The sequence below is a fragment of the Biomphalaria glabrata genome, chromosome 7 (assembly GCF_947242115.1).
Source record: "Biomphalaria glabrata chromosome 7, xgBioGlab47.1, whole genome shotgun sequence".
NCBI classification, from domain to species: Eukaryota; Metazoa; Mollusca; class Gastropoda; family Planorbidae; genus Biomphalaria; species Biomphalaria glabrata.
Window position 1 is genome coordinate 40,185,915 of NC_074717.1, and position 12,436 is coordinate 40,198,350.

Below are 12,436 nucleotides of genomic sequence, written 5' to 3' on the forward strand. Positions count from 1 at the left end.
GGGCCAATTCTGAGTTTGTGTTTCCACTTAAAAAACATTTTTGTAACCTTGTTTTATTTCTTTTTTTTTTATGACTTATGTTTACTTCAAATATGTAATGCAATTTATTACATATAGCTGAAAGTTGAAGATTTATATTAAAACTATATAATCTCCGTGTCCAAAGATTAAGGAGCAGTGCAGTAGGCCTACAGAAAGCAAGTAGACTATGTATAGATACCTATAAGGCTTCTCGAAAGTTTTTTACCAAACGTGCCTGTGATTAATCATAAGCATAAGTTGGCCAGACCTCAGTACAAACAGCGAAAGTTTAAAAGAACGCAATGTGCGTATATGAACCAAAGCTGGATAAGCTAATCTTCCCATGAATCGGAATGGATCAAATGGTTGGCGCAGTAAGTCCACATATGTCTAATTTATATTAGACAGATACGCGTATTTGACCTTTGTTGCGACCTACAAAAAAAAAAAATTACAAAGAAAATGTGTGTGGAAACACAAATTCAGAAGCTGCTCCAAAATTGGTCTCACTATTTTCAGCGCGAATATCTTAATCTGTGAACCAAAAAACTATAATATCAACAACTACAATAAAATATCCTTCCTCCTGACAAAATAAATGTGCGGGAGACGAAAGTGTTGTCGACATAATTTATTTGGGGGGGGGGGGGGGGGGAGGAGTGACTACCTGCATGATACTGCGTAATGTGGAGATATATTCATTTCGTTGTTAGTATTATAATACTATTATTAATACATTTTTAATTATTCACGTGTTCTAATTAACTGATTTTTTGTAAAGATATCATGGGCGTAGCCAGGATTTTTTTTCGGGGAGGGTTTTAGGGGGGGGGATTCCCCCCGACCCCCCCCCCCCTCGCGGAAAAAAATTATATATATGTGTGTGTGTGTGTGTGTACATAATTAATCTTTATTACATTCTGACCCTTTCGGAAGACGTTTATTATTTATTGTAGACTCCCCGCCCTTGCTAGCAAGGGGGTCTGGGGGAGTTCGCAGCGCTCCCCCAGCGCGGGGCGAAGCCCCGCCGCCGAGCACTATTTCTGGTTTTGTAAGCCAACAAAATGCATATTCTGAGGTATCTACAGTGCATTATCTTGCTATTAAAAAGTTTTATTTCAAAAACCTAATGTGCTATTCTTACTGACTTAGACCATCTCGCGCCGTTCGGCGCATTTTCCGGTAAGCTGTTTCCGCAACTCTTATTTTGCGCAATTCATTTTGTGTGAGAACACGTCCCGCAAAACCTCATGCGACGCTCTATCACAACCTTACTAAGGATTCGACTCCCAGTTCGGCATATGATTTTTTTGATTTAGACCCGATCTCTATGACTGACTCCTAAAATCTGTCTTAGCCATCTTTGTTGAGACACATTTAATGATTTTCAATTTCGGCAGAAGACTATTCACACTTTATTAATGGAGCCCAAGCCACTGGTAGAAATTTGTAACCTTTCTTGACTACGCGCTTGGAATTACATGCCTGTATTTCGCATTAGATTTTATATCGAAAAGGAAAGTTTTTTCGTCAAATCATCTGTTGAGGGGTTTTAAACTAAGAAATCTCGAGTTTTTTTGTTTTGTTTTTCATTCAAAACCCCATTTAGCTACGATCATAGAATTTGGTGACTGTAGTTTGCTTTAAAATTATATTGAAGAGAGAGGTTTTCAACTCTAAACGCTCTGTAGGGGAATTTTAAACTCAAAACCATCTGGAGGGGTTTTAAACTTTAAAGAAAAAGCCATCTGGAGGAAGGGGATTTAAACTCAAAACCCCTTTGGCTACGCTCATGGATTTTATAGTGTGTAATTTGCTTTTTTTTATATTGAAGAGGTACTTTTTAGCTTCAAACCCCAACTGGAGGGAGGGGAGGGGTTTAAACTCAAAACCCCTTTGGCTACGCTCATAGAATTTTGAGTGTGTAATTTGCTTTTTTTATATTGAAGATGGGGTTTATCGTAAATTTTGGAGGGGGTTTTAAAATCAAAATTTTCCTCAACTCTGCTGTTGGAATTTGGGGATTGTTGTTTGCATTTTTTTTTGTTTTGTTTTATAGAAGAGGGGGATTTAACTGCAAAAACCTCTGGTAGGGGGTTTAAAATTCAAAACCCCCTGCAGGGGGTTTTAAACTCAAAGCCCCCTGGTAGAGAGATTTGTATCTCAAAACCCCCTGATAGGGTTTTTTTAAATCTCAAAACCCCCTGGTAGAGGGTTTTTAACTCAAAACTGCCTCGGATGTGCTGTGGTAAGTGATGATTTAGTATTAAAATCTCACCTAAAATAAACAAAATGAAAGCAAAAATCAGTCACTTAATTCCGTCCCCCCCCCTGCGGGGGGGGGGATTTCATTTCGGGGGGGGGGGGGTTTGAACCCCAACAACCCCCCCCTGGCTACGCCCATGAAAGATATAGTTCCATGTGAGACTGTCCTAATATTAATGGATTCAGGATTTCCCAATAGTAAGAAAACGAACTGTAATAACGAATGGCTCCAAATCAACACCAATAAAAGTAATGCGTATCTCTAGGAACAGTTCCAGGTCCACTACTGTTTTTAATTTACATAAATTGCATTAGTTCAGGAACAAACGTCAGGTTGACACATCAAATGCGTATAAGATAAGATACGAAAATGCAATTGAACGATCCTCTAATTAATGGTTATTGAACGGCCAATCTCTCATCATGTCCTAGGATAGGTCACCCTTTTGTGGTAGTCTAATAAGGCACTGGCTTAGATAAATATTAATATCACAAAACAATGCTTACAAATGTTAAAAAAGTCGTAAATTTAGCATACATACAAAAACGAATGTCGTAAATTGCTAGAAGCTTTTATAACAGAAAGTGAGAATTATAGAAACATTATTTTGGTAAATAACAATAACGTTTGTTTATAGTAAATAATCAACTTTTTGACTTAATTTTTTTCCTACATGTAGGCTATTAATAGTTAAAAGTTGTTTTTTTAAACAACGTTTGCTTACTTTTGTTAAATGTATAACCTATACTCTTTTAGTTTTAGAACAAAACTTAAACTCGCTTTCAGATAATAAAAAATAGAAGTTTCACCCTAATTTTGCTAGCTGCAAAAGATCAAGAAATTAGTTTTCAATATACTTTCAATTTTTGAAAGATAAATGTGACTGGAGGATCACACAAAACTAATCGGGGTCGCTAAAAAAGTGAAACAGGAAAGTTCTGAAGTTGAGGGGGTTTACAGTAAATCTTTGAAGGAAAGCTATAATAACAATCACGCACCGAATTTCTTTTTGCGCGACGCTAATATAGCACGTGGTTTTCATACACAGGATGCGGAAGTGTCGAAAGTAGTTGCACTTTCGATATATTTTTTATATACCAACAATTTGAACAATCAAATGCGATTTAAACATGGGCAAGAAAAACAAGAAGGATAAGAAAGGAAAGGGTAAAGAAAAAACAGAACAGAAGACAGAGAAGAAAGCAGAAAAACGTTCCAAAAAGGAATTAGCATTGAAAGGAGAGGTATTGTAATATCAAGCTATCTAGAATTAGTAATTAGAATCTAGTCACACTTGTCTTATGATTATGTGAAAGTTATGTGACTTAACTTGGACTTAGTAAATCTTAGTTGCTCAACTTACTCATAACTTACTGTGTTACTCAGGCCTAACTTACTGACTTATTTAATTAGTGATTAGTGACACTTAGAATCTAGTTACTAGTAAGTGAACGGTGACTTAGTCAGGACTTAGACTTAGTCAGACTTAGTCTTAGTGACACTTACTGACTTAGAGACTTAGACGACAGTCTAATTTAGATCTAGTCATTTGGATGATTTGTGAATTTAGTGACTTAGACTTATTCTTAGTAATATAAAAATTTAGTAATCCTAAGTAATTGAGTAATACTAATTAATTATAATTTATAGTCTAACTAATACTTATTTGATCTACTATATAAATTTAAAATTATTATTATATATTAGTCTAGATTATTACCTTGTTGATCTAGAGACTAGAGAATAGTAGTAGTAGAGACTAGAAAGTCTAGACTAGAGACTCTAGTAGAGTAGTAGACAAGTAGAGTCAAGTGACAGTGAGTAGTGAGTGATGAGTGATTTAGAGGTTCCTAAGACCCCTAATTAGCTAGTAGAGTCACAGTTAGTCTAGAGTTAGACAGTCTAGATTACTTTAGATTTACTAGAATCTAGTAATCTAGTAAACTATTATTTTTAATTTTAGTAATACATTTATGATTTAGTACAGTCAGTGGTCGTCACTAGTATTTGATTTGAATCAAGTCTTTCTTTAGTTTTAGACATTAGTCTATTAAAGTCTATAATTAAGACTATTAGTTACTTAGTTAATTATATACTTATTTACCTCAAGTTCTAGAATCTACACTACTAGATCTAGTATAGACAGTCTATGGTATAATAATAAATACTAATAAATACTAATAAATAAAATACTGAGCATACACCGAGTATACAATACGGTATGGTTAAGTTAAGTATTGTACAAAAGCAATGTAGATCTAGATGATAAAAATCTAGATATAATTTATACATTTATATAATTTACACATGCATGACGCATAGGACATAATCTAAATCATCTTCTTTTTTGAAGTAACGTCTGTATTATTTGTTTTTGGGGGCGCTAAAAAAAATGAAACAAGAAAGTTCTGAAGTTAAGGGGGTTTACAGTAAATCTTTGAAGGAAAACTATTATTAGTATAATAATAATCACGCACCAACTTTCTTTTTGCGTGATGCTAATATTTAATATTACTTTTTTATTATATTTAATTATAGTATTAGTATTATTTATTAGTACTACTGGTCTACTACTAGTGTAACTAGTGTGGTGTGAATGTACACTTTGGTTTCTTATAGTTATAATGATTTTTGCTTGGTGTAATGCACAAATTGTAAGACAAATTTCCATACGGACAATAAAGATTATTATTATTATAAAAGAGAGAGTATTCATTCTCTGGCGAAGCCAGGGTCGAGTTTCGTTAAAGGGAAACAAAATTCATTGTAGTCCCTTTATCAGTTTCCACCAAGGAATTTTCTGGTGATGTGGCAGGTCTGCAGAAGTACTGCCCTGTTACAGGCAACGAGAATGTTCCTAGGAATGAAAAGGGCCTTGAAGGTATCTGTGAGGTCAGTTGTTATTATTCCCTTGGTTGATATGACAATGCCTCAATGGGGTATATTGTTATTTTAGATAATTTCCATAAACGCTTAATCTACAAGCCAAGGTTCCCATATTTTCATTGTTTTTCCAGCTCAAATTTTTTAAAATTATAAGATAGTGGTACGGCAATGTCAATTATTATAAATCTAAATTCTTCTACTAGATTCTAGATCCATATTTTAAGTAAAGAACTTTCACTTTAAAATACATTAAATAATCAGAGCTTGATTTTTTGTTTAATGTAGGAGGACATTGAAAAATTAATAGCAGAGTTCCAAGAACAAGACAGAAGAAAAACAAATGTCATAGAAGAGAAAACAGCACCCCCATCCCCAAGGTTTGTATAGTATTGCCTTCTGTGACATGCTTTAGTGTCACCCAGATGTTGATTCCAGCTGAGTTGTCTTATGTTTATATAAATATATTACAATGTTGAAATAAATTTTTTTTTTTTTTTTACTAGTACCATGTCTATATATTTTCTAGATGCAATATTTCTTTAGTGGCACACCCAGAAAAAGATGAGCTTCTCATGTTTGGAGGGGAATACTTCACTGGGAATAAAGTAAGAAATGTGTTTTTGATTTGCCTTTCTGCTCATTGAGATTTTATCTTTTTAATGAGTCTCAATTACGTTTGGAAACTGTTTTGAATTCTATTTCCCTAATATAAAGGATCTGGCCATTTATTATAATTGGGTATGAGACAAGGAAAATAAGTCACTTCAACTGTAGGCATTATTAACTTATATTTGTAAAATAGTTTGTAATGGTTTAATTCAAAGGCTTAACCAAGCTATTTTAACATCTGATCTTGTTATTAAACTTAAATAATAGAAGAATTCATGGTTAAGATTTCATACTATTCTTGAAATGAAATTTAGATGATATTGATTTAGTGAGAAACATTATTAATTTTTATATAATAAAAAATGTTGATTTATTTAAATAAATCTAGAAACATAAACTCTGCCCCTAAAAAAAAAGGTAGCAATAGTTTCTGGATTTGAAAGTTGGGGGGGTGGGGGGTGGACTTAAACGTTTATAAATATTGTTAATAAATCTGCTTGCACTATTAGTTCTAATATACTTCTTTTGTATTTCTATATAATTAGCTGTAATGTTATATATGTTTTTGACAGATGTATATGTATAATGACCTATATATTTACCAAATCAAGAAGAATGAATGGCTGAAAATCTCCATTCCAAACTCTCCTCCCCCTCGTAGTGCTCATCAGGTAATTACTATTTCATTTTTTTTTTATTTGATTGCTAAATGTGTTTTGGACAATGCTTCAATCTGTGCATTATTATATCCTAGCTCAAACCTCCCATAAGACAGTAGAGAATGGCAGTTGGCATTTTTGAACCTGGGTCTACCATGACATAAGTCCAGTGTGCATACCACATGATTCAGCCATTTTTTTCAAAACAAATCAAATTGTTTTAATTATTTTACCATTATTTGTAAATGTTGCGTCTGAAGGTCAAATTTTCTTTTGAATTTTTGGTGATAATTTAAATACTGTTATAATATAATGACTCTCAAATTGGAAAATAAAATTGAGATAAATTATTAAAATAAAAGATGGAGTAGTTCTTAAAAAAATGATACTAAAAATTAAAAAGCATAAGTTTGTTTGAAAATATTTAGAAGAAAATTTACTCACAATTGCATGATTGCAGACAATTTTAATTAATAATTAATTAATATTTTATGCTTTTATAATTGGTAGTAAAAAAAAATCTTTTTTTTTCTTTATTTTAATTTAAAAAAAACAACTCCTGTTCAGATTTGTAAATAATTATTATGCAATCCTATTATTCTTAAATTCAACTAAACATTAATTGATATTAATCATATTAGTATAGTGTGAAAAATTGATTTTTAGCTTTCACTTACACCCCCCACCCCCACCCCAAAAAGAAAAAAAAAGACATGTTTAAATCAAAGTGCCTGTAACTAAATGAGTAAACAAAAGAAATATTTTTTTAAAACTTGTTTGCAGTCAGTAACAGTTTCACATCAAGGTGGCCAGATGTGGATTTTTGGTGGAGAATTCTCCAGCCATACACAAAATCAGTTTTATCACTACAAAGACCTATGGTGCTTGAATCTCAAGGAGAAAAAGTGGGAACAAATAAAGTATGAATGATGCTTACATTTTTTCTTTTATTTATCATTGTATAATAAAGCTCCTCCTTCAAAGTCTGTTATAAGCATCATCCTATTTTCTAAATTCACATATCTTTGCTTTAAAAAAGGTGATTGCATTATGCATGAATAGGCTTGAACTAAAGGAGCAATAATTGTATGAGCATCGCTTGTCTTTTTGTATTTCATTTGTTATACTATCTAACGCCAGAAAGCTGCCAATTACACCTATTTCTCTTGTTCAATGTTACCTAGTTGCAGGGAAACCTCAACGTCTGCAGCTATAGTGGATATTTCTTATATAAACACACACACAATGTATGTATGGAAAAACATTTTAAAATTTCTTGAATAATTCTTCTTAGAGCGGCAGGTGGTCCATCAGCAAGAAGTGGACATCGAATGGTTGCAATTAAAAAACAAATAATAGTTTTTGGTGGTTTTCACGATAACAACAGGTATGTGTTGATTTTTTTTAGAAAATATTTGGAAAAGAAAAATATTTCAAATATAACGCATAAATGATTTTCTTAACTGTTTTAAAATATGTTTACTCCTCACTCTTATTTTCCTAATTTTATTATTTTTTTATTCATGTTTATGGTTTGGTTTTACCTATCATTTTTTAAATGCTATATTAACTTCTTTTTTTTTAGAGACTACAAATACTTTAATGATGTGTATAGTTTTGATCTAGAAACATACAAATGGACTGTATTAAACCCAACTGGAAATGGTCCTTCACCAAGGTTTGTACTTTCGATCAATTTATAGTTTTTATTTCATTTGTTTGTTTGAATACCATAGACATATATAAATATAGACTGGAAAAAGGAAATAACTTTATGTAACTTGAAAACATGTATATCTATTGTTGTCTGATTTTCCGAATTCTGAAAAGTTGCATGATCTTCAGTTTTAGAGATTAAACAAAACTACACTGCTTATAAATGCTGTATAATAAAGTACACAAAATTGCAAGTCACAAATTTTCGTTTCATAAAACTCTTTTATCGGCCAGTCTATATTTATTTATGTCTATGTTGAATACATTCATGGTTATAAATGAATTTTTAAAAATTTGAATCATGTCAAGATGTCAATTAAATCTTAAGTGCATTTCTATAGGTCAGGGTGTTTGTTGTTACCAATAGTTGAACAGAATAAAATCATTATTTGTGGAGGCTACAGTAAAGACAAAGTCAAGAAAGACGTTGATAAAGGCATCACACATTCAGACATGTTTGCACTTATACAAGACAGTAAGTATAACATAAAAACTAATGTGATGTAAGCTTTTATTATAGTATCAGTACTATAAATGGCTGAGTGGTAAAGTGCTTAGCTTTTGAACTGAGGCGGTATCAGGATTGAATTCTGGTTGTTTCATAATTCAGGATTTTTTTTAGTATGCCCGTAAGTCCACTTTACTCTAATGGGTGCCTGAAATTATTTGGGTCCTTATCTGAATGGGTACCTAGTACCTAAAATATTGAAGGTCAATTTTTTTTTTATGTAGTCTGTATTTAAACTAGAAAAGTTTAATTTTTACTTTTCCTTTTAACATAGGTTTGTGTAGGGAAAATGTGAAAGTTCTCTATTTTGATGAAAGTTCAAGCAGTCATGTCATTACTTGGGTCTAAACTTTCAATTCAATAATTCACGATTTTTTATAGACTGAAATTATTAGGTATAACTTTACAACTATTTTATTGTATGTTTACATTGGACAGAAAAACAAGAAGATTCCTCGGAGGCAAGTTTAAAATGGAAGTGGCAGCAGATAAAACAAAGTGGTGCCCTTCCCTCAGCTCGTTCAGGAATGTCTGCAGCATTGGCACCAGGAAACAAAGCTTTTCTATTTGGAGGAGTTTATGATGTGGTTAGTCTCATGGTTGTTATTTATGTTTCTAGGATTCTGTAAAGCAACATGGCTCGCCTCCCGGGCACGTGATAGCTAAGTATAGTTAAAAAAAACAAATATCACAGTGGTGCTACAGCCCATGGAGGACTCTGGTCTGCTTTAGAACATCTCTTCATTCTGATTTATCCTGTGCTTTATATCTCCATGCCTGTACTTCTAGATGTTTTAGTTCTGCATCTACATCATCAAACCACCTTATTCATGGTCTGCCTTTGGGGTGCCTGCCTTTTGGTTTTGCCTGTGAACAATCTTTGCTCCTCTGTTCTCTAGCATTCTTTCAAGGCCCAACTTAATCTGTTTATTTCCATCACTATGAAGGGGTCTTTCTTGATTGGTGCGAAACCTCTATCTGGTTTCCTCATGTATGGCACCATAAATTTTTCGGAGGATTTTTCTTTCCCAAGTATTTAGCAAATTTTCTATGTTTTTTGTCAGCCTCCAGGTTTCACTTGCATATATGACTACAGGTCTGGTGATGGTTTAGTTTGTTCTCTTAGATATAAGTTTGCTATTAAGTATGTGATTGTTTTATGTGTTATAGAAAGCTCTGTTGCCTGCTGCTAGTCGTTCCTTTACTTCTGACATTAGGTCATTCTAAAGCTACATTTCTGTGATATTTGTGTTTTTTTGTTTTTGTTTTTTAAAGCAATTAATTCCCATCCATTGGTTCAAAATGAAATGATTTCTTTAGGAAGAAGATGACGAGGATATTGAAAGCACATTTTTCAATGATCTACTGATGTTGGACTCAGAGAAAGGGAAATGGTTTACAGTACAGTTAAGGTAGTTAATGTTCTATATGTTTATCATTATACAATTAGTCTCAACCTCAAATAAATAAGTGATTTTATCTACAAGTGTGAATCGTTAAGTCATATATACTGAATGTTCCATTCATGGAGCACCAACCCCATGGTAGTTAATTTATATCCTACTGATCAAGGCCATAGCAAGAATGGTGCATTTCTATAACATTTTTATTTTTCAGGTACTTGGTTTAGAAGTAATCTAGTGCTCTTATTTTAACTCTACAGATCTAACAAGCAAACAGTTGGAGAGAAAAAAAAGCGACGTAGGAAAAAGAAAGATGGTACAGCAGAGACAGAGGTTGCTGGGGAAGAAGATGAAGATGATGAAGAAGATGATGAGATGGAGGTTGCTGAGGAGGGCGTTGACAAATTAGAGATCCAAGACCCGGCTCCAGTGGCAGCTACTGCAGCAGAAGAATCTGTGTTCACAGTGACCTATTCACAACCTGACCCACTAAGTAAGAAAAATAATGACCAGGAAACAGGCAACTCAACTATGGAAGTAGACAAGTTATGGCCTTCAAAGAGAATGAATCCTTCTATTGCTGTAAGTCCAAAAGTAGAGTTTTTGAGGCAAGAATGACAAGTAGTCTATCTATTTTTATTGTCAAACATTGCAGACATTTTTCTTTTAGAGCAATAAACAGAGATCTCCCTTACAATAAAGAGCAGTGTCATAATTATTGCACCATATCCTGACACTTTATTCCCTGCCATTTCATCACCTAGTCACTTAATTCCCTGGTCCTTTGATCTTTTGATAAACAAGTATTTGTGTGTACATATGCAATAGTAATAAACAAAATATATAGAAGTACACATGTAGAAATATGCTTAGAAATATATACACAGATACCGATGATGGTCCTATGCCACTTGAATGTCTTGACTGGGTTTAAACTTAATTAATTGAAACAAATTCACTCCAGAGGATGGGTTCAGTGTAGGAATAAATAGAAAGTTATCTCAAAGTTATAATTGACGCACCCATATTCAATGGTGATATCTAGATAAACGAAAGAAAGAATGATTGACAAATAAAGTTGTAGTGAAATTTTGTCAGTGATAAGCTCATGATTCTTCTTATTGTCCTTATCTCTCTTAAGATTTTCACTATTTCCACCTCGCTTTGACTCAGGCAACCCATTTCATGTTCTAATAGCAATAAGGAAGAAGGAGCTAGATGTCTAGACTTTATACTTAGAAGTTTTGTGGTTTTAAATTATTCAATTTTTGGGAAAAGCTATGTCATAATTTGTGGGATGAACTTTCATTGATTTGATTTGCAAAATATTGTGTTAGCGATTCAAGTCTGTCCAACTTTTAATAAGCTTTTGTTTATACACCAATCAGATAAAAGATGGTATCCTGTACATGTATGGAGGAATCTATGAAGAGGGAGACAAACAAGTAACTCTGAATGACTTTTATTCTCTTGATATTCACAAACTGGATGAGTGGAATGTTATTGTAGCTGAGGACCGCAGTTTGCAGCAGTGGCAAGATTCTGACTCGTCTTCTGAAAGTGGTAACGATGAAGCTGGTGCTGCTGCAGATGAACAAGAGGAAGGTGAATGGGGTCTATGTGTTTTGTCTGTTATACTATGGGAAAGCTAGAGCAAGGGAAGTATTAACTGCTACATTATGTAGCAGTTTACACATTAACCTTTTTCTAGCTGTACACATTGGGATATGGTAAGATACTATGACTAAATGGAGGCCTCTAATTAAAATTTCTTGGACACATAGTTGTAAGGTCTATAGTTATGTGCCTTACCCATTGGAGCTGTTCTTTGTATGTATACTGGCATTATCTTTAAGATTATTTTAATAATGTCAAGGCTGAACGCAATTATGAGTAACAAAAAAATGAATCTTCATAAAATGGCTTAGTTTTATTTTTATGTTGTATCATGCCAGTATAATTAGTACCCATAGCGCTAAATGTTAACTTTTAATCAACTTTTATTTTAGACTCAGATGAAAGCATGGAAATTACATTTGAAGATGCCCCTGACAGGAAAGATGGGGAACACATAAGCGACTATTTTAGTCGGAGTCAGGACTATTGGATTCAGAAAGCTAGAGAGATCTATGAGGAGGAAGGTGAAACTTTGAGTGAAAGGAGACTAGTTCGATTTGCCAAGGACATTTGTGAAGAGGCTTGTGATAAATAAATAATTATTTCATGACATTATAAATAAACTACATCCATTCATTGCAATAAAGTCTATGATGTGTCTCCATATTCAGACTTTTTTTTTTAATGAGTGAACTATTAATTGTATAATTTTTTGCTTTGTGTTAAGGCCTAAGTGAAATTCTTCGATCTT

The 12,436-nt window shown here is 33.2% G+C and overlaps 1 protein-coding gene across 1 annotated transcript; it reads left to right on the forward strand.

Moving 5' to 3' along the window:
• Window positions 1-3,322: 3,322 nt before the first annotated feature.
• On the forward strand, window positions 3,323-12,349 carry LOC106077914 (kelch domain-containing protein 4-like). The gene is made up of 13 exons (XM_056034554.1): window positions 3,323-3,531; window positions 5,459-5,550; window positions 5,700-5,778; window positions 6,355-6,453; window positions 7,225-7,361; window positions 7,736-7,828; window positions 8,027-8,119; window positions 8,499-8,632; window positions 9,104-9,252; window positions 9,986-10,077; window positions 10,329-10,650; window positions 11,457-11,673; window positions 12,078-12,349. Exons 1-13 carry the CDS (start codon window positions 3,418-3,420, stop codon window positions 12,278-12,280), a joined length of 1,824 nt encoding a protein of 607 aa, XP_055890529.1. The 5' UTR covers window positions 3,323-3,417; the 3' UTR covers window positions 12,281-12,349.
• Window positions 12,350-12,436: the final 87 nt, after the last annotated feature.